Genomic DNA, 21253 nt, shown 5'->3' on the forward strand with positions numbered 1-21253 from the left:
AACGCTGCAGCAATGGCATGACTTCTGCGTGCACACCAGAGATTGCCACACCATTGTACTCATCCAAGCACCAACCATGAAATCGTCAGCATGTCGCAAATTGGAACAAGTGCAACACAGCAAAATTGTGTAAAAAGAATGCTCCGCTTTGTGGAGGTTGTAAAAGACAATGATTGATTTTACCACCAAAACTCGTTTTTCAGGACTGCGCCATTATTCAGACACTTTTGAGGCACCATCCATGTCCAAAAAATTGGTCAGCAACTTGCCTAAAGTCAGAAGACGCAATGCCTTCAATACTGGCAGGCAGACAGCTCTTGCACTAGCCACAAATTCAGCGAGCAGTCACTTATTTAAGAAATGGTTAATGTATTCTTTGGAAAGAGCGAATAGTACCAGATGAGTTCAAAGAAACTTCCTTTCACCAGATGAAAACTTTGAGTTCAGGAAAGCAGCATTGTTGATCAATGTTTTGCTGGCTCTTGGGTCAATCCGGCTGATTTTCAGGTCTTCTTCACGACTGAACTCCCGCCGTTCCTTAACTTCGTTCTGAAATGACACAGTAAAGAGACAATTGTCATACCCTTTGCAATGCAGGTACACATGGTCGTTTTCCTCCCAATAGACACATTCACACGACAAAACATACTAATATTGCACATACAGTGCTAGGAACTTTAATGCAGCACAGAAGACATGACTGAGGACAAAATCTCTTGTAATCTAAGCACTTACAGGACCAGTTTTGTTTTTGAATAAAACAATGTCTCTTAAACTGAACTGCTGAAAGGACCAACAGTTCACTATGGACTGTAGCACATTCTCTGGCAAGGAGCGCTTGCTTTTGCTTGTTACAATAAACACAACATAAACACTTAAGGTTTGCACGCGTTAGTCATACCATTGCTGCAGAATTTTGCAGCTTGCCTTGTAAATATAACCTATGTATATAGTTTCTCCCTGTAACAGGGATGCCTCACTACTTCGTCATCCCTGTTAAATTTGGACCTTGCCATTACAATGACTGGATACTGAATGTTGAAGGCCATAGTCGAAGCTTGGCTAGTGGCATGGTATTCATCATATGCATTTGCAAATAAAATACATTGCGTCGCATTTGTAAGCAAGAAGTAAGCAGAAACGTTACATAATTCAATAAAAGGTTAACTTCATATGTTACACCAGTCGTTACAGTTCCAGTCGTTACACCAAATATAACGAACCATTTAACTTTTTATAACTTCTTGTCCATTGAACACTATGTATTTTAAACCTCCATGCAATGAGGTGTGTTTAAATGCGATTTCAATATACGAAATTTCACTGCTGCTGTGAAGTAATAACGAGTCAATAAATGGAAACCACCGCAGGTGCACGTGGTCAAATGCTTGAATTGCACGCGATTGCCTGCGGACACTTGTCTGGTTGACCTCCCTGCTCTTCTTCACGTTGGTCTCTCTCTCTCTCTAGCGAATGCAGCTCTCAAATCGCGCGTCTTGCGACAGGTCGTGGCCGCTGAAGCGAAGCAACATCTGATGCAACATGAGTAGTGATATTAGTACTAAACGCGAAACCCTCTTGTCGTCATAGATCGTATAAAGTCCAAGTGTGATAAGGTTTTATCGTGCTTGCGCGAGCTGTGCTGTGGGTGTGAGGGTAAGATGGCGGCCTGGTGTGCCCCGTCTTCCCGGGCGCTCAAGGAAAAAGGGGGGGAGCGCGCTGTAACATGATCAAGCGCGCACGACTGTGGCTAAGTTTGGCTATTAGCACGGCTGAGTGCATACACTGACTGCACACCAAATCTGGGAGGTAATCAGGTAAAAGGTAAATGGAGGTACCGCCAATTTGAAGATATCATCAACAAGGCATGAAACAGCGTCTTTGGTTGTTGACTCTCAAAATTAACAAAATGAAAATATTTTTAATTGCAATTAAGTTTTTTTCTGACTGGCTGATAATTTGGAAATTCTTACGACCCCTACTACTATGTAAAAAAAATCCGTCGGCAAATGTACTTCTTTGCATAAAAGGTTGAATATCAGCATGACGAAACTACCATACAACGAAGTAAAGTGCTGATTTTACCGACTTTATTACTGAAGGTTTAAATGTGCATGCAGTTTCTACAATATATTTTGTGGGAATTATGAAATTTCATAGTTCCCGCATTCTTACGCGCACCACGAAAGTGAGGAGGGCACATGCCTTTTTCCCCTCTTCCTGTGCTAGGAGCCGGATGGCTTTTCGCGGAGTGGCGCGACCCTCTTGGAAAACGGTTGCAAACGTAGTGGTGATGTGTATGCGGAGCCCCGCGCCCACTGGACTGAGCCAAGAACAAGGCGGGACGGTCGAGATCAGCACGGCCGGCAACCGCCGATAAGGGAGAGAAGAGAGGGAGCCACGACGAAGGAAGGAGCTCAGGTAAACATCTCGTTCCCATCCTTTGCCGTGCCCTTCCATTGTTCGCCCCACTATCGACCGCGGCAAACATCGCGGTCGTAACTAGCCTGCTTCCACATGAATCCTCTGGAGCAATAAATGTTGTTGTGCTTGTTATTCTATCGTGTGTTGTCGTGTTTCTGCTTGCCCTGGTACCACCGAAGCCTGGCCGTACAAGGCAAGCAAGAGGGAATTGGGTGTCAAGCCTAAGCCTTATGCACAAAGGCGGCTTGAAAGAACCCGAGACTACACTTTGCACACCTGAACCACTTGTTAAACATATATGCAAAAACCTGAGCAGGCACTACAGCGCCTTTTTATTTGTGATAAAAAAACATAGCACATAACATATTGGGAGCTAGACTTGTGAGAATGTTAGGTGAATTGATGTAACATTAACAATCAGAATTATTTTGTGACATGCAACTTTACTACTGATGACATAATCACAATTTTGTGATGTCACAGATTTGTGAATTTCTTTCATTTTAGGAAGACTTATAAAGCGGCCAGGATGTTTTTGTTTCATCTCTAAAGGCAACATTAATTTTCATAACTACCGATCAACTAACCTCAGCTCATTATCAACGTCATCAGTCAGATAAAGACCAGAAAATGTGAAAGCTACATGCAAGCAGCAATTCTCAATGCGACCAAAATCGATGCATTTTCCAATTTCATATTCATGAAAACAGTACTAAAGGAAACGTTTAAGTCAGTGTAGATTAATAGCAGTGACCTCTAAAATTGCAAATAGGTCACTTCTGCTGAGAGAAATTTGATGAGCTGGAAAATGGCATAAGAATAAAAGACTGGTGCTGACACCACCTTTGAATTCCTAAAGCAGCTCCTGATAGATGGCAGAGGTAATGGAAAGTGACATTCAAAGGTTGCAGCTGTGACTACACATTAGTAGTTATTCACATTATTATATGTTAGCACTTATTTTAAAAAGCATGTTTCATTCTAGAGAGAATTAATTTTGGCAAATTTCACTGAGTGTTTCTACAGTGAAAGAACGTCAATCAGCAAAACTACGAAAACACGGCACAATGGTAGGCACGTCTGAAGCATCAGCTGGGAACATTCTGCCTCATGGCAGAAACCCGTCATCATGATGGTCAACAGTGTTGCTTACAGCAGTAGCATCATTGCAGTGCACAATGTAGTCTGCTCTTATTAACTTTTTTTTTTTTTGCTCTCCTTCCAATAGATAGAACATAAAATTATAGTCCCTCAACAACAAGAGGACCTAAAAGGCCCTGCAATGCTCCCAAGAAAGCTTGCAAGGCAGCACTGATAGCAGCATCACAATGCAGCGGTTTTGCGCACTTGGTGCGACAAACGTGACATCAGTGAGTGGCATTATGGTCATTGGTTGAAAATGTAACATGCTATTTAAGTTCACACAATATTGAGAATACAGCAACTACGGTATTATATTTTACAACCAGTTTAAGTATTGCCTGATTATTATTACACAGCCAGGAAGTAAGGTGTTCCAACCATGGGAATGATGCATCAGCATGTCGAGCCCATGGTGCACGGAAGCTGTTGTAGCCACATAAGTGACGCCATGGCCTGCAGGGCCTGACCGCGCACCACCCGATCACGGAGGCCATGGGTACACCATCAACAGGCTGAGCATGCTTGGCAACCATGGCGCACCAACTTTCTTTACATCATATTGATTCCTTGCGACTATTGGGCCCCACTCTACGATGTCATGGGAGAGTGAAATCTGGCATCCAGAGCTGTGAACTTCAGTTTAGGGTAGGGGTGTGCGAATATTCAAAAAGTTTGAATATTAAATTTTTAATATTCGTATTTAATTAGAAATATAGATATTCGAATCAAATTGAATATACTGCTTGCTGCGCGGGAGAAAACACTGTTCTTAGCATTTGTTTCTATATAATCTAAGAATATTGGGGCGATATTGTGCTGAATTTTGTGATTTCGTGCTACTAGCGAAATTTCGCCTGTAAAGCACACTTAGCCACTAAACAACTTTGCGGGAAAGCAAGCTTCTCAGCAAGGGGCACAGGTTTGCGAACAGCGAGGGTGCACTTTTTTTTGCAGCGCCACCCTTAATTTTGAGCTTTCTGCTTGACGGCAAGTGCGATAAGTGACGACTGGCACTGGGTCAAGTGCCTCCGAGTTTACGGGCATTTGATGAGGTATAACAAGACATAGGCTGGCGAGAACAGCTAGTGGGAATTACTCAATTTTCCAAGTTAACATGAGCCAGATACAGAATGTTTTAGTATAACAGCTCGCTAGCATAGTTTTTTTAACACTGACAATGTAATTGCATTGTTCCAACAAAACAAATTACCCCAACTTGCTTATTCAAGGATTATTCAATATTCAAAGCTAAGTATTTTTATTTGATTTGTATTCGAAAATTGTGATATTGCACTCCCCTGGTTTAGGGCTACTCTCATTCTGTTTGCACTATATTAATTTCGAGTGACCAATAACTTGGGTTCGTGTGTATTAGTTACCATAATTTATTTGGCTGTTAGTTCTTTAACATGCTAAGAAAAGGCCTAGAGCAAAAATGGTGGCCTTTAAGTAAACAGTAGCACGGTGCGTTTAAAGGGTCCCTGAAACGGTTTAAGACTAATTTTGTAGACGCGTAGGGTACAGCTACAGTAAAACATTAGAGCCACAATTTAAGTGAAGCATCTCATATTAAGAGAGCTACGTACGATGACAAGTTACCCTACTCCTGTGGGGTCTCACACGTGCTCTTGGGACAAAGGAACGACAACACAGAAGTGCAAACAGTCAAAAGGGCATTTACTGCACCTTTCATAGACTAATGCATGCTAACCGAATTACTATGCATAGAACATTCACATGGGCGTGCGACAAACAAGGAATTCCGACTCACCGCGACCCGATAGCGAGCGAATATGTTTGCCCCATGCTATGACACCATCGCCTAGTCGATCACGTGTACGGTCACGCAAACGGTGGCATGTTCGAACGATCCGTGTTCGTCCATACCAGTGCCCTGCTCCTAGCCACGCGAGACGGTTTCGCGAAGCGTGGATTGGCGCACACACGGGACATCCGCATAGCTCACCGACCCCATCCCGAAGAGGAACAGCATTCTCCCTTTTGCGCCCGCGTAACCCCCCGCCGTCAGGTGGCGTTAGCAGCGCAACACTAGCACCATTTCTCGTAATACGCTGCAACTCCGCCGCCGTAAAGCTACGCAGCGAAGCCAGATTACAGGAGACGGGAGCCATGCGAGGAAAACAACATCAGGGGACGCGTGAGAGTCGCACATCCCCACACTCCCTTGCCATGCTTTTTCTCCTCAACTCGTTTGCCGAGTGATCGGGGCTAAGCTCCGCCTTCACTGGCTCTGCGTCATGACGTGATGTCGTGTTGTCTACTTCCGATTGTCTTGGAGCCAGTGTGCAAAGCCTCTCTAACCTCTCCACTAGTTGCCTGGCCGTCTCCCCCGTGAGAGCTATCCCAGCAGCATGCATTGGGGGCGTTCTGTCGCAGCACCCGAGTGTGTTCGGTATTCTGGTAACCGCAGACAAGCTGGGCATTTTGACGGGCGGAGGCATAAACTAAAGCCCCTATATACTACTACCACTGTGATGAAGGGGCTTTAGCGTAAATGTGACCGGCCTGAGCAGTCTGGACGGTGCAGCCATCCGGTGGCACAGAGCTTAACCACACGAACAGAGCTACTACAGTTAAACCTGCTTATAACGAACCTGCATATCACGAATTCCTGGATATAACAAAGTTTTTCTATTCCCCGCCATTACTCGATAGAAGCACATGTATTTGAGACCTCTACGTAACAAAGTGGCAGCGGGAGACCTTCTCGAAGTTACAAATTTTCCCCGCAGGCAACCTAGAGATTTCGCCCCAAATTTTGTCATTTTTGCGCAAGCAGCAACCAGAAGCACCTTCTCCACTGCGACGAAATGCGAAGCGGCGGTGTCGCGCTTGGTGCGCTCGAATTCACGGCGACTGCGAGGCGAGAGCGAGCGCACGTGTGCGCGCGAGCTCGAGGCAGGCCTGCATCCCTCGACCCGGCGATCTTGCCGCCATGGGCGTGACTTTTCCACCGCCGTTCATTCAAACCTGATCCCGCCGCTTGCTGCAGCTGGCCTAGCCCGCCAAGCCGGCACTCTCCTTTTCCAGTTGATGTTGCCGAAGGAAAAAAAAACAAATTTTTTTTTCAACGCGCTGGCAGTGCCACTCTTTGGTTACCTGCGCAAGACTCTGCGCTTCACTTCACTAACCTGACACTAGGTGACCCTATAAGACGTTACGATGCCATCATGTCGCTCGCTCTTCGTTTCTGACGCCTTGCGCTTGTGCGAAATGACATGCGTCCACGCATCCAGTACCTGGTGTGACATTCCATGGACGAGTGCTTCGACGAAAACGGAAAACGGGTGCGCGTTACAATCGAGGACAATCAATACGGTAGCGTTTCTTTTACGAATTTTCGTGCCGAACCTGCATATAACGAACTCCTCTTTATAACAAAGTTTTTCGGGAATTTGTCAATTTTGTTATATCCAGGTTTAACTGTATTGCTGTAACCAAGTGTAAAACATTTGAAAAGACATCTTCACAATTATGCTCCTGCAAAAAGTTTACACTAGCACCAAAGTAGAACACATATTAGATCTATGTTTGTCTGGTTGAGCTCTGTGCCACCAGGCGGCTGCACCGTGCAGGCTGTTCACGTTTGCGCCTCGGCTCATCCGGTAAAATTTCCAGTCCGCTTGCGCTTACCCGAATACCAGACATGCTAGAACTTTATTGTGGTAGTAATACTCCGGCATGAAGTGACGGCCGCAAATGCGCAGATGCTGGCGCCGATCGGATACCATCTGTCCGATGTTCTGCCGCCACTCTGCTTGCATGTTGCCTTGCAGAGGGACACGATGTCACAGCTTGACATGTCGCCGATCGGTAGATTTGCTGCCCACAATGTAACAAGGGCGATCCAGGGTGCTCGCGTAAAGATAGCTTGAGATCAACATGGAGAACGTTTTAACGCAAGCAGATGACACTTGCTGTGTGCTGGAAGTGCTTGAATGTAGTGATAAATTGCCAATGTGTATACTCTTTCTGTTACTTTTTTTATAGAAACAAATTAACCAACATTCCAACTATTATGAACAACATTTGTTCATCATAAACTTGGAAAAATTATCAATGATGCAACCTGGGTAGCCAATCGAATAGCTCGCCCAATTGACGTCAATTCGGCTAAGTCAATTGAGAGGGGGCGAAAACTCGGGGGAGTGATGCCGTTGTGATCGGTGGCAATGCATATTTTTAATACCTTACAATAAATAATGCACTTTAAGTGCAACGCTTAAATGAGTCACTCAATGATCAGGAGGACCTACGCTAAATAGTACGGTATGTTTGTACAAAATCGTCAAAATCGTTACAGGGTCTCTACAAGTTCCCCTATTGCTCAGTTTCCACAACTGTTGACCATTCCAGCACCTTGTAAATAATATGGGACAATGCAGTTTGGCCATACCTTTTTTTCCTCTTTCTTCTTTTTCCTATGCATATCGAGAAGTGACTCTGCCCTCTTTTCCTTCTGCAGAGCCAAGAAAAGAAAGTAATTATTGGACGGCAAATTTTTGGTCTGACGAAATGAAAAGTAGGTACACACATTGTATTGCTTCAGCTGCTCCTCAAGCTCCATTTCCTGATGGTGTCGCTTCTGATGGCGCGAGGTCTCAGCTGCATCTCCATCTTTTTTCGACTTTTTCTGCTGATGATTCACAAAATAAAAAAGTTGACAGAAACATGTGCAGACATCAATACACTTTCAACCCAATGCCCAAGCAACAGATATCCATACAATTATGAGAAAGCAACTGGGAACAACAGACAGGTGGACAACATAACACGAATCCACAAGTGTAGTTTTCTTGTGCCTTCGCTACAAGTATATCTGTTCTAGATAGACAGAAATGTGCAGAATCAATTTTCCGGTTCCAGCTTTTCATACCATGCTGACTTTCAATACAATTCTTGCTTAGGGCCACTATGTGCAGAGCAAGAAATATTTTCATGTGTTCTAGACAAAATTGCCCAAAAATATGTCAACAATATCTAGCATACTTTACGTAGCTACAGCACAGAAAATCATAACTGAAGGCCACATTACACTTTCACAACTTTTCTGTCACCTTTGCTACTAAGACATAATTGTTTGATGTCATGACCTTGTGCATTTTTTTTTTTTAAGAAAAGCCTAGAAAGTGGTCAGGATACGCCTCATCTCTATGGCAACATTAATTTTCATAACTGCCAACAAACTAGCCTTGACCAGTCATTCCCAAAAACTAATACCTTGAACACCTGCTTTGAGGACTTGATGGTATACTGCCATCAGTCTTTTGTGTCAATGTTTTTTTTTTTCTTTCTTTTTTTTTGGGGGGGGGGGGGGGGCACAAGAAATCTCTAGTATTTACAAAAGTAACTTGTGCATAAAACATTTAACGATCAAGTTCTTCTTTCCCCCATTATTTTTGCCTTTACTTTTGGATCATATTTTGTTGCCCTACTGCTGTCGGCAGGTTTGTTTATTCAACATTCGGGATGAGGTTATTAGAAAACAATGCAAGTGAAAAAACAACAACAAAGAATGGCTTTAAAATACAGTCCCTGTTCGATATCTCAGTTGTGTAATCTACTGAACTACTGCTTGACAATATCTTTTTCTGGAATCCCTTAGGTCCACACACAGCTATGTTCTAAATGCAGCCCAAGGCAAGGTGTCTGAGCTACACAGAAGCACACAGAACTTTTTTTGGAGTTCCTTGCTCCCAAAATATAGCTAAGAACCCCATGCTTTCAAAATAACAATTTAAAGCTCACACTCTCAAAAGAAGCGGTGTGAGAATGTGATCATGTTAACACTTGCCAACTAACATGCACCTGAAATGAAATGCACAGTCTGGTACAATGTATGACATGGTGCCCTGTTAAAGGGAAATTTTTGTTTATATGAAGTTCAGAGGCATTAAAGGCCATTATACAATGTTACCTAGTGCTTTGCGAGAAGTGTGGTTATCATTAATAGGAACAACTTCTGCGGGAAGGGGGTCCCACTTTTGAGATGTGCAAGGAAGCCGAAAATAAGTTTTTGTATGACTTTATTCATTTCCTACCTTATGAGGATGCACTCAATCAGAGAAAAGGAAAAAAGTGATATTATATAAGAGCTCCGCAGTTATGGCCATTATTCCATTTCATAGGGGATGCTCCTAGCATTCATTTATCCACCTGCACAGTTCACTGGCACTTTTTCAGATGACGCATTTGGAGCACCCCTTAGAATGGTTCCTGCTAAAAGTGCACTATACAAATGAAAAAGTAATTTATTTAAAGATGAAAACAATGAATACATACCATTACTGTGTTATAATTCCACTATTTCTATTCCTCTATCACACTACCCAAGCACTTGTTGCACCGCTGTTTGTAGCCAAGCACTGCACGGCAACCATCATAGCCTTACCCGTCACTGTTGCTCAGTGACTACGGCACTTACTTGCTGAGCACGTAGTCACAGGTTAAATTTACGGATATGTTGACGGCACACTGGCTAATTTACGTGCACATTAAGCAAACTTCTGTGGCCATAAAATAACCTGACAACGACAGATGCTAATTAAATGCATCAGCAGATTCCATCATTTTCTCTGGCTCTGAACACATTTGCTGCAACAGCAGCAAGCTCTCTCAGCAGACGCTTTTATACTCAATTAGGGTCTGAACAGGAAACAAGACACACCTCTGCCTTTCTGACTTTGTCTGCAGGTGTGTCTGTCCAAGCAGAGCGGTCAGCTGTTGGATCCTCCATGTTCTTCCGAAATGTCCTGGACCCCAGGCCAATTCGAAGGCCCAAGTTGTCTGGCAATGCTGTCATCCACTCTTCTCGGCGGGGTTCAGGTTCTGAATCCTTGATTATCAAGAAAGGAGCGTGTTAGAATACGGGCACAGCACTTTTGTTCACTTAGCCATTCAGACTCGCTTTAAAAGTAAATTCCCGAGAGGTGCACTTTGTTTTTTAATTGTAGCATGTACCTGAGATATTTAATTATCATTAAACCAACAAACTCTTTCACCACCCTAGTAAATGAAAAATAAATAGAACACTTCTCGTATTCGTCGCACATCACCACATCACATTATAAGCATTCTGTGCAAGTTTCAATAACACACAAATCGAAACAATATGACGCATGAAGGGCGCGCACCTTTCCCTCGAGTCGCCTTTTCATCTTGGTCGCTCTACGGTCAAAATCCCGCGCAGCGGTGTCGTCTGTGTAGTCATCGCCAATAGCCTCAGATGGCATCGGCCCGATGACGTCGTCCGAATCGTCACTCTCGTTTTCAACAGCGTCCTGTTGCGAAGTCGCTGAAAAACCAGGCGGTAAAACGGGTCCGATGATGCCGGGTTTAGGTAATGTGTCCGTGAACCCCGGCGGCAAACTTGGCCCGTACAAATCCTGCCCACTTTTGCTAGGAGGCGAAGGTGCTTCGACGTCCTGCCCAGACAGCTTTAAGCCAGGCGGGAGCACCGGTCCAATGACGGTGGTTGTTGATTCGTTGCTTTCTCCAGCATCTTCGCGATCGGCAGATGCGGTTTTGAAACCTTCGAGAAAAAAGACAAACACCTCGACTCAGGAATGCGTTAAGGGTTGTACATTAGAACCTTCGCAGTTTCGCGGATCGAGCGCAACATTGCACGAACGCGCTAGTTTTTCAACTGTTTTGTCACCTTCTGGGAGCCGCGGCCCGTAAGCAGACATGACACTGAGAATCTGGATGCCACAGGCAAAGGAGTATTGCTTTCTACGGCCCAGGTGAGCCTCCTTAACGAACTGGGCAGTTGGGCTTGGCACCTGAAACAGAAACACACACATAAACAGTGCGGCATGGCACGAAGCGGGCGTAAAGCCTGAAAGGCATGGCCTGAAACAACACCGCTGTACCTAACGCTGTTTGTGTTGCACTTATTAATGACACTATGATTACTAAGGGTATTTGCTTCTTCAAGAAACAATGAGCAATGCCATGAGCAAATTGCGACCAAGGTATGCTATGCACATCTTGCGTTGAACGTCTCAACTCGCGCACATAAACAACTTGTGGACGGCTGTTGCAAGTCCGCGCGCTTGTGAAGGTGTGAGGTATGAAGCCTGTGAAGCTATTAAACTTCAGAAGTCCAGTACAGAGAGCTTTTCCGCTTCCTTCGTACGTCATCAAATGCCGGTATCCGGTGCATGTTGGGTAATTGGTGGCGAATGATGGTACCGCTGTGGTGACTCTGTGTCTGCTACATTTCGGTATTTGTGGGTTAATAAACTCAGCATTTTGAGTGGCTGGTGTGAGGTACTGTACCGAAAAATCTGCCTGCTTCTACATAATGGGTGAAGAACGAGATCTCGACAAAGGTGTGTAACTGGCGCTTTTATTCCTTAAGCCTACTGGGCTACGCGTTTTGGCTTTCATTGCAACTTTCTGCAGTTATCGGCACTGTTACTAATTTGCTGTTGTTTACATCGCTGATAACGGTAACGCGCAAGTTTGTGTGCTTGTTCAGCCGAGTCTTTTCCTGCAGTGTGAATCCTGGTGCTGTTGCAGCGTCGCGATAGGGCCACTCGCTCTATGCGGTGTTTTCCTCGAAAAAAAAAAAAAAAAATCCTGAATGGTCATTTGTTGTGCCATGTAATTAATCTACGTTGATACTGGCAGTGTCGTGACTGCAGCACCTGTGCACTATTTTAACTGTGGAAAGAAACGAAGGCTACAGTCGCTATGCACTGGTTTGGCGGTAAATCAAGGAATGTAGATGTAACTCATGGTGCCTCCATAGTAGTGGTCGGTAATACAATGCAGCTTTGCGGAAAGCACAAGAATGCTTGTTTTGAACGTTAACATTTCGGAGAGTGTCACAATGTAATTATATTTTCCTGCGTGACAGTGTAAGTGATCGTGCGTGGTGAGGGCTGGACGAAGAATTCTAGCACAATATTTTATTAGTGCATTTTTGTGCTTGAAACTGTTCTGTTCGTTCGTCAACTATCAGCAGGCGTAAATTGCGTGCGTATAAATAAGTATATTGGACCTAAATGCTAATAATAACAAGGAATGTTAACATGAATGTTTTACACAGGTAAGCTGGGTAGCATAGCTTCCCAGCTCTATTACTTCTCGCATCAGTCAACAACAAATTTTTAAAATAAACAATTTACACTTACGTATGCACATAAATCAGCTTTTTAAAAAGGTAAGCCCATTAGTAGCGAAGTGTGGGTATACAAAATGCATACATTGATGGAAGCCAACTTTAAGAGCATCTTATCTTTCTCTGGGCCAGACATAATACCACTGTTCTTGAAAAATATAGGGAAAGTTGAGGTGAGTTTTAGAGGTAGTTAAGATAAGTTTTGTATGTACTAGGGTGTAGGCCCAGAGGATATTATCTGAGATGATCCTAAACATGCATGAGAACTTATATTGTTTTACTATATGGTAAGCTTCAAAGGAACCTGCTGTTGCTTGGAAGCTTTCTGTTTCGAGTAGAAGTGAAGTAGTGTGTAGGTCACTGATCTACTAAATGGAGTGGGCTTGCTTTTCTGCACTGGTAACAGCATTTGCACTTCTGTGGCAGAGTTTACATTGAGAATAGGTGTAAACTGAGAATACTTCAAGCAAGACTCACTACTGAGGTAACACTGTACAGGAAGTGGAGTTTTCATCTGTGGCATGCCGAGTAAAAACGCTTGCACATAGAATTTGGTATAATTCCTTTTAAAGGGATGTTAGGCCTCATTTTTAAGACCTGCAGAAAAAACTATGCTCAAACTATTTTATGTTGGGTAGCCTATGAACAGGTTGTGCTTCGTGGTGCTCATTGAAACATATATTCTTATGTTGTTTGATATTGAGCTAAATGACCATTCTGGTTTTAGAAAGCAAGTGCTTTAAAGAGGGGGCTTGTTCCATGGTGAAACAAAGGGCCATTTTTTTTTTTTTCAGTTATCCTACTGCAGTATGGGGTGTAAAAACGGAGCAACAAGTGCATTTTTTTTTTAATGCTGAGCATGGCCTTAGTCACTTTTACGCCATTAAACCTGCATCAACTAACTGAACATGTAATGGGTGGAGAAAAAATTTCCTAGTGTCCCTGTCCCTGTGCATATGATGAGTGTGCTGTGACTTACCTCGTACAGCTACTGTTTGCTTTTGAAAAATATTTATTGTACCTTCAAGTTGTACAATGCATTAGAGATGGGATAGACTGTAATCAAATATCCAAATGGAAGACAAAATAGCACAGAAGAGAAGAAGCAAATAAACATAATAAAACAGTTACTTCGCTATTCGAGAATAAACCACTTTGTATAAATAAAAAAAAAGTGTGGGACGTTGAAGAGATGCATGTCCAAACAAACAAAAAGACGATGTGAATCAGATTATGTCGGCAAAGGGTCTGCGAAGGCGATCGGTATCCGTTGGGCTGAGTAATGAGGCAGGAAGGTAGTTCCAGTCATGGCACATCTTACAAACGAAGGACTGTTATATTTACTAATCTTGCACATTTTACCAGAGTTATACACCCTCTGGTCTCTTTAGCACTTACTAAAACCAGCTTTTCCTTTATGGCACTTTATTTCGAAGTTAGATATTGAGAGATCTTGTGCCAAGAGATGTTCATGAAGTTACTACATGAGATCATCTCTAGTGCTTAATAATAACTGTGTTTAAAGGTTTTAATGTGTATGAGGGAATGTGAAGCTGTCTGTTTTTGCCGTTTGGGTTGAGCATTTCAAATGGTGCTTTTCTCCTCAGACAAGGACCGGAGACGAAGACGCAGTCGATCTCGGTCCAGGAGCCGTGAGCGAAGGCGTCGTTCCAGGTCTCGGGAGACCAGGAGGAGAAGGTACCCCCTCTTTCTCTTTAGGCAGTACATGTTTTTGTGCAAACAGCTTAAAGGACATTTTAAATTTTGCGAGAGCGTTCTCGCTGTTTAGTTGATCGGCAGTCTCTTGAGTGTTCTTTCTCAGCCTGCTTGAGTCTCTGTTCAATGTTGATAGCTAGTTCTACTTTCTGTTGTGGTAACAAAGTCACCACAAGGATGGCAAATCTTCAGGATAAGCTACTCAGAAGATCTTGTCAGAGGCCCTCCGCATTGGCTCAGCAACTCCCTGCAGAGTCGTCTCCGTCAGCAGGCGTTTGGTGTGTTGCGACACCACATACCTGAACACATGATTGGACCCTCCTGCGTTTAGCCGTGTGCAGCTTAGCCGAGTCTGGGGAAAGGGGTATCGTAGGGTTTGAGCCGATGCCGCGTTTGGACCTTTGAGGCCCCTTGGCGGAGGCAACACACTTCTTTGGGTGGTGCTTCGCTTCGCATAGACGGCGCCTCCAGACTGACCCACCAGAAGGAAATTGGCAGAGGCTTTCTCCTGTCCCCCTCTTCAATCTCTTTTCATTCTCTCCCGCTTTCCAATATTTTCTGTCTTCTAGCCACTACATCTTACTTTCAAATTTCTAGGCGGCTAGGGTTAACCTTGTGTATTATCATATTATCTGTCTTCTAGCCACTACATCTTACTTTCAAATTTCTAGGCGGCTAGGGTTAACCTTGTGTATTATATCCGGCCTTAGGTATATATTGCCCCCGGGCAGAATTAGTAAAACGTAGGTGTATTTACAAGGTGTATACAAGTTGCAGCAACACTGCGTACACAAGATGGCTGCCCAAACAAGCCGCACACTCTTCTTGCCAAATCGTCTTCTTTGTTCTATAGGGGTATCACTCAACTTTGCTTGTGCGCACCTGACCCTTCTCTGGATCGCACCGCACCGGCGGAGTGGCAGTCACTCGCAAGCACATTCGCAGCAGCCCTAACAGTCAGAGCTGTGACCGCTAACCCGCGGTTCGCAGTGAGTTGCGGCCACGGCAGGTTCAGGCCAGGGGGGCAGGGCGAGTCTTTGACTTAAGGTTGTAAGAAACCGAGGGGTCGCCGCGGAGCGCACGACCAAGAGGACCAGCTCAGCAGACTTTTTAGAACGGACTGGCGCGTGCCGTGCTTGCGCCGCTAGCACGCGCTGCCCAACTTTATTCTCCTCGCCATCCGCGGCCGGCCCCAAAGCGCCGGCCGAGAACGCCGACCTTAGCGTCCCCGCATAGCAGCGTCGGTGGGCGCTACAGGGCCCCCCGCCCAGACGGAACGTCGAAATGTGCGCGATTCACTGGGGTGGTCTTGCCTGTGAGTGCAGCAGCGGATGACGTTTTGGTGGCGGCAGCTTGAGGAAACGTGGCCCCGATGATCCCTGCATCTAGGAGGGCGCAGGGGCGACGCCATTGGCGCTCTAAGCTGCACATGCAGATGTTGTATGGTCGGTGAGCATGGACGGTCGTTCGCAGAACGGTGCGGGGAACGCGGCAACCACGATGACATCGTCCAAGTTTGGGCTGGTCAAGCGGTGAAGCCGGTGGTGGGGTGCGTCGGCGCCGACAGCAACATCGAATCCGACCCCCGCTGATGCTGCGACCGTGGTGACAAGCCCGCGACGACGGGACCCGGTTCGCTCTATCGAAGTTAGCGTGGTGCCAACGTGTGAATGTCAGTCGGACCCGTGAACATAGGCTTGGTGTTGAGGGCGGGCGCTTTCGAAGTGCGCGGTAGCAGCGTCCGGCCTGCCATCTGGGTAAAATCGGGTGGACGCAGCAACGAAAACCAGCGAAGAAGCGGGGCTGCCGGCCGTGCTTGGCACGAGTTTTCCGACGCCGAGCACCGCAAGCCGGGGAGGCATCCTTGTGGCCAAACGTCAAGGCAGTGTGGTTGGGGCGTTGAAGCCGAGACACTGAACGTGCGCTGCGAGAGGGGGCATGCGACAAGGGCTCCACGGGAAACACGCTGGCGTAGCTAGGAAGTGCAGTGCACGTGATAGCTGGCGGACCAGTCTCACCGAAGTGATGTCGCAGGATTTCACTCGGAACAGGCGTACTGATAGGCGTCTCGACAGCCGTCAAGGCACGGCTCGCTGCTGAGTCATCTCCACGGCTTGGACTGGGGACGCCATGTAACTCGGGTGGAGACGGAGTGCATGCCGACTCTTTGGTGTGCTCGGGCGTGGATGCAAGGTGGTCGTTGCTGAGGACTAGCGGGCTCACCAGTTGTGTAGTTGATGGTGCGGGCAGTGTGGCGGGAGGTTGTTCGTCGTCGGGGAACGAACAAGACGCGGGAGGCGCAGTTGTCTTGTTGTCTCCGCACAGTGGCTCCTGTGGTGTACGTGCGGCGCAAGATTCGCGAGCAGTGGCGCAGCGTTCACCCGGCGCCGATGGTGAAGAGGACGACGTAGTTTGAGCCAGTCCTTCAGAAGCGTCAGCCGTTGAAGGAAACTGTGTCGTGCTGCGTAAGTGATCGGGAACTGGTACGCCAAAGTGTTGAAAGAAGGCGGTCTTGAGGCCCTCGTACATGTTCTGGTCTGATGACGGAAGGTCAAGACGAGAGAAGACGTCGGTGGGAATTTCTCGCTTGAGGAGTAGGTACCGCCAGAGCTGTGACGACACGCCATTTATGTATAGCTGTGCGTCTACCTGCGCGAACCACACGATAGGGCTGTGCGGACGGTAGGGCCACAGTTGCAAACGCCAAGGGTCGTCGAGCGTCGGTGGGCGCCACTCTTCTTCCAGCTGGTCCATGGCCGCGGGCAGGGCTCGGTAACAGGCGATGCTGAATCGGTCCTTGTTGATACTCTGAGGATCACGTCCGGGTCACCAATGTAAGAAACCGAGGGGTCACCGCGGAGCGCACGACCAAGAGGACCAGCTCAGCAGACTTTTTAGAACGGACTGGCGCGTGCCGTGCTTGCGCCGCTAGCACGCGCTGCCCAACTTTATTCTCCTCGCCATCCGTGGCCGGCCCCAAAGCGCCGGCCGAGAACGCCGACCTTAGCGTCCCCGCATAGCAGCGTCGGTGGGCGCTACAAGGTGTTTATTCACCTTGAGTTTCATACACCAACAAAGGTAACAACAAGCCAACAAACAAAACCACAGCGGCGGAGCGTCCCGTATGACTGAGGTAACAAACCACACAATAGTGGAAACGCACAAGAGGCTTGTAATGGTTCAGCTCACCTAGCGTGGATCTGCGCACGGGCCCTGGGGCGGTCAGTCGCTCACAAAGGCCGGGTGCAGTAGCGGGGCCGGCGTGCGGCGGTCTCCGCGGCTGAATTGAGATGCAGCCAGTCACAAGCTTGCCAGCCGAAAGACAAAAACGCATTGGGGGAATAGCGCTTCTCCTCGAGCGACGGGGAGGGGTCTCCCCGGTTCCAAGAAGAAAGGAGGGAACGGGGTGCTTTGGATGCGGCGTAGCTGCTTGGCGCGAGGAGCAGCGGGAGTGGCGAAACGTGCTCTCTCCCCGCTACCCTCCGCGAGCGAGCACAGGATCATTGCGTGATAACCGCGTGGCCGTTCCGAAGATATCAGGATGCGCGTGTGATCCGACAGTTCATAGTCGCACCATGCTCCACTGCTCCGTAACATCACACTCCGGTTGGAAAGTCGCCATCCAGGCCTGATAGTGTTTACGAGGGCGAAGTCGCGGTGAAGTAGGGTTTTAGGCTAGACACGTGGACAACATCAGTGAGCGTAGGAGCAGACAATGAACGATAGTCCAGTGGTGATACTTTGTAGTTTACATTGCCGAGCTGGCGCAGGATCTTGTAAAGCCCTGTGTAGCATGGAAGAAGTTTTTCGGACAATCCAATGCGGCAGCATGGTGTTCCATCGAAAAACTAGGGACCCAGGTCAGGGGGGGGGGGGAGGAAAATGAACGTCCGAGTGGCAGCTGTCTTACCATGTATTCTGTGCAACCTGTGAGGCAGTGAGCCGTGAACGGGCAACCTGGTGAGCTGTGTGAGCCCGGGCGAAGATGTCGCGGGCATACTCAGTTGGAATGTTGGTCACGGGTGGCAGGAGTGTGTCGAAGGGGGGCAGCCGAACAGCAGATAAAATGAAGAAAAACCAGTGGTCTCGTGACGGGATGAATTATATGCACAGGTTATGTATGGTAACGTGTCGTCCCAGTCACTGTGGTCCAGAGAAACGTACATGGGTAGCATCTTCGTCAACGTCTGCTTGAGCCGCTCGGTTAGTCCATTGGTCTGCGGGTGACATGCGGTGGATAATTTGTGCACGGCAGAACAGGAACGAAGATCTTCGGTAACGCGGGACAAGAAGGTGTGGCTGCGATCAGTGAGCAGCTGCCTTGGTGCGGCGTGATGTATGACATCATACAGAAGCAAATCTGCAGCATTCGTAGCACAGCTTGTTGGCAATGCTAGCATGCTGGCGTAACATGTCGTGTAGTCAGTCTCAACAGAGACACTTGTTGCCAGTTTTAGACGTAGGAAAAGGTTCTAGGAGATCGATGTCGACATGAAAGAATGGTTTGGAAGGGACATTTATGGGGTGTAGGCGCTCAGTGGGTAATACAGCAGGTCGTTCGCGGTGCACGAAGCTATACAGGCCGGGCCAGTAAAAGCGCCGTCTTACATAGTCGTAGGTATGGGAGACACTGAGGTGGCCGGCGGTGGGTGCGTCATGTAGCTGCTCAAGAACTTCTACCCAAAGATGTTGACGTAAGACGAGCGAAAGTTGTGGGCCGTCGGGGCAAAAATTGTCAGTACAGAACGCCATCACTGAGTATGAATGTGCTGACAGCGGGTTCAGGATACACAGAAACTATGTGATCGATGTAAAGAGTCATAAGGCATTGTTCATTGCGAATGACACGCAAGTCTGAAATGGCTAGGACGCAAGTATCGGTGTCGTGGGCATCATGGTCTGGACTGTCGACTGGGTGACGGAAGAGACAGTCGGTATCCTTGTGTATACGGCCAGATTTGTATAGTACAGAGGTGGGACACCTGCGCCAATTGCGCCATTTTGATACAAATGTAAATTCCTGTGCGAAACTGCGCCAAACACAGAAAATTGGCCAAAATTGGGCCACGCTGTGCCAGAACGGCTTTGGCATGTGCGCTCAGGCAGTGACCGCGAACAACAGCAAGTGGATTTGTTCTGCAAAAAAGAGTGCCGCCGTTAATATTCCGCACACCATGTGACGGCGCCTCCTGCATATTTTCTCGTGCAATTTTCGCACTTCAAACACTGCGCTGCCACTACCGGTTGTTGTCGAAGCTGTAGGAACGGCCAGGGTGGCTGTATTGAAAGCGTACTAGACTACGGCTGAGTTTGCCGAGCGACGCGGCGCTCCCTAGCTGAGGCACAAAACAGCAAAAAGGCCGACGGCGCTGCGAGCGAACTAGGTAATAGGGAGGTGCGTGCTGCAGCGGGTTCAGCGGGCGGGCATTTCTGTCCTCAGGGCTGTGTAACATGAAACTATTCCAATCTGTTTTAGAGCGCAGCTCTTAGGCGCCCGTTCCTGCGTTGAGCGTCAGCGTAACCGAGCGAACGAACACAGCGAAGAATGAAAGAGCGAACGCGGAGAGCAGCAGGAGATGAAAGGCACTGATAGCGAAGAGAGCGCGAGGAGGAGGGTATGGAAAACGCATGAGAAAGAAAGCGTAGTGCTGCGCAAGACAGGCGACGATCGCTACGAGATGGTGCCAAAGTAGTGCGCTGTCATCTGTTCACTTATAGCAAGCAGTGAGCCCGTCCAACGATGCCATATATGGAAACAAAGCGCAGCACGAGCGGAGGTCTGTCTGTGGCGGCTGCTGTCAATCGCGCCCTCGCGTAACCCACGCACTGCCTCTCGCGATCTCCCGATTAGCGAGGGGGGGGACTTGGCTACTAGTTTTACTGCACATATATTTTACGTATTTTCACTGAATGTTTTTAGGCCTCTATACATCCGTGTTTCATCCACCCCTCTCAATTCACAGTTCATGTATCATTGACAAGCCCTTATCATTGCCTTGGTGCTCTTCGGCCACATCTGGCTATTGCGCCAATCAACTCCGCTAATCATCAATGGCTCTGACTGGCGACCTACTGCTGAGCACGGGGTTACTGCTTCAATTCCCAGCGGTAGTAGACTGCATTCCCGTAGCAGCAAAACGAAAAGATGCTTGTGTACTTAAATTTGGGTGCGTGTTAAAGAACCACAGCTGGTTGAAATTAATTAGGAATCCCCTGCTATGGCACCACTCATAGTTTGTGTGTTGCTTTGTTATGTTAAGCCTATTTATTTGACTATTTTATGTCTTGTCAGACCAGATTCAATTGGAGCGCACTAATGTAGACAGGTTCGTGGTAACATAACAGTTCTTCCTTTTGTCGTTATCACCTAAGTTATCAGGATTGTATGGCTGTGAATGGTGGATCATAAGACAGGAATAGAATTGAGCGAACAGAATGTTACATTATGCCTATACAGGTCCCTTGTTTTACTGAAGCCATGCATTGTAAAGTATACTACATCATGTTAAAGCCATGACATTGGTGTTTACTTGCAGCCGAAGTCGTAGCCGAGACAGAGGCACCGCCGGAGGAGCAAAGAAGTCTCGCAGAAGGAAGCCCTCCATTTACTGGGATGTGCCGCCTCCTGGCTTTGAGCACATCACTCCCCTTCAATACAAGGCCATGCAAGGTAGGCAAGCAATGTTTCCAGCCAGGTCTTGCTTATATGCCACTTGACACTTCCAAGAAAGGGAAAAAGCTTGTAGTACACAGCCTTAAAAGGTTCCTGCAATGCCATATTCGAGTCACCATATTTGATCTAGATTTGTTCTCAATGTGTCA

The 21253-nt window shown here is 47.0% G+C and overlaps 2 protein-coding genes across 5 annotated transcripts in view; one reads left to right on the forward strand and one right to left on the reverse strand.

Annotated features, from left to right (window-relative positions):
- Window positions 1-348: 348 nt before the first annotated feature.
- On the reverse strand, window positions 349-11612 carry LOC119442261 (GPALPP motifs-containing protein 1). 2 transcript variants are annotated; one of them, XM_037707070.2, is made up of 7 exons: window positions 11460-11612; window positions 11246-11369; window positions 10722-11119; window positions 10256-10423; window positions 8123-8221; window positions 7985-8047; window positions 349-549 (listed from the first exon to the last, which is right to left on the reverse strand). In XM_037707070.2, the coding sequence occupies exons 2-7, from the start codon at window positions 11274-11276 to the stop codon at window positions 406-408; spliced, it is 903 nt and encodes a 300-aa protein (XP_037562998.1). In that variant the 5' UTR covers window positions 11277-11369; window positions 11460-11612; the 3' UTR covers window positions 349-405. The 2 variants fall into 2 exon arrangements, with proteins under 2 accessions (XP_037562998.1, XP_037562997.1); XM_037707069.2 differs by having other exon boundaries at window positions 8123-8224.
- Window positions 11613-11726: 114 nt separating this feature from the next.
- LOC119442262 (splicing factor U2AF 50 kDa subunit-like) overlaps window positions 11727-21253 on the forward strand; it is a 48802-nt gene continuing 39275 nt past the window's right edge. Inside the window, exons 1-3 of one of the 3 annotated variants that reach the window (XM_049662012.1) lie at window positions 11727-11921; window positions 14323-14413; window positions 20968-21101. In XM_049662012.1, the coding sequence (XP_049517969.1) occupies window positions 11894-11921; window positions 14323-14413; window positions 20968-21101 (253 nt within the window). In that variant the 5' untranslated portion in view covers window positions 11727-11893. The remainder of the gene's footprint in view (window positions 11922-14322; window positions 14414-20967; window positions 21102-21253) is intronic. The other 2 variants (XM_049662010.1, XM_049662011.1) reach the window with 2 other exon arrangements.

The sequence above is a fragment of the Dermacentor silvarum genome, chromosome 2 (assembly GCF_013339745.2).
Source record: "Dermacentor silvarum isolate Dsil-2018 chromosome 2, BIME_Dsil_1.4, whole genome shotgun sequence".
Lineage (NCBI taxonomy): Eukaryota > Metazoa > Arthropoda > Arachnida > Ixodida > Ixodidae > Dermacentor > Dermacentor silvarum.

What these genes read in the sequence shown, in the direction of transcription:
- LOC119442261 (XM_037707069.2), bottom strand. Translation starts at nt 11,276, where the DNA reads ATGTCTGCTTACGGGCCGCGGCTCCCAGAAG. An exon ending in AGCAGCTGAAGCAATACAAT is followed by an intron (nt 8,048 to 8,122) that starts GTGTGTACCTAC and finishes TTGGCTCTGCAG; the next exon opens with AAGGAAAAGAGGGCAGAGTC. An exon ending in AGAAGAAAGAGGAAAAAAAG is followed by an intron (nt 550 to 7,984) that starts GTATGGCCAAAC and finishes GTGTCATTTCAG; the next exon opens with AACGAAGTTAAGGAACGGCG.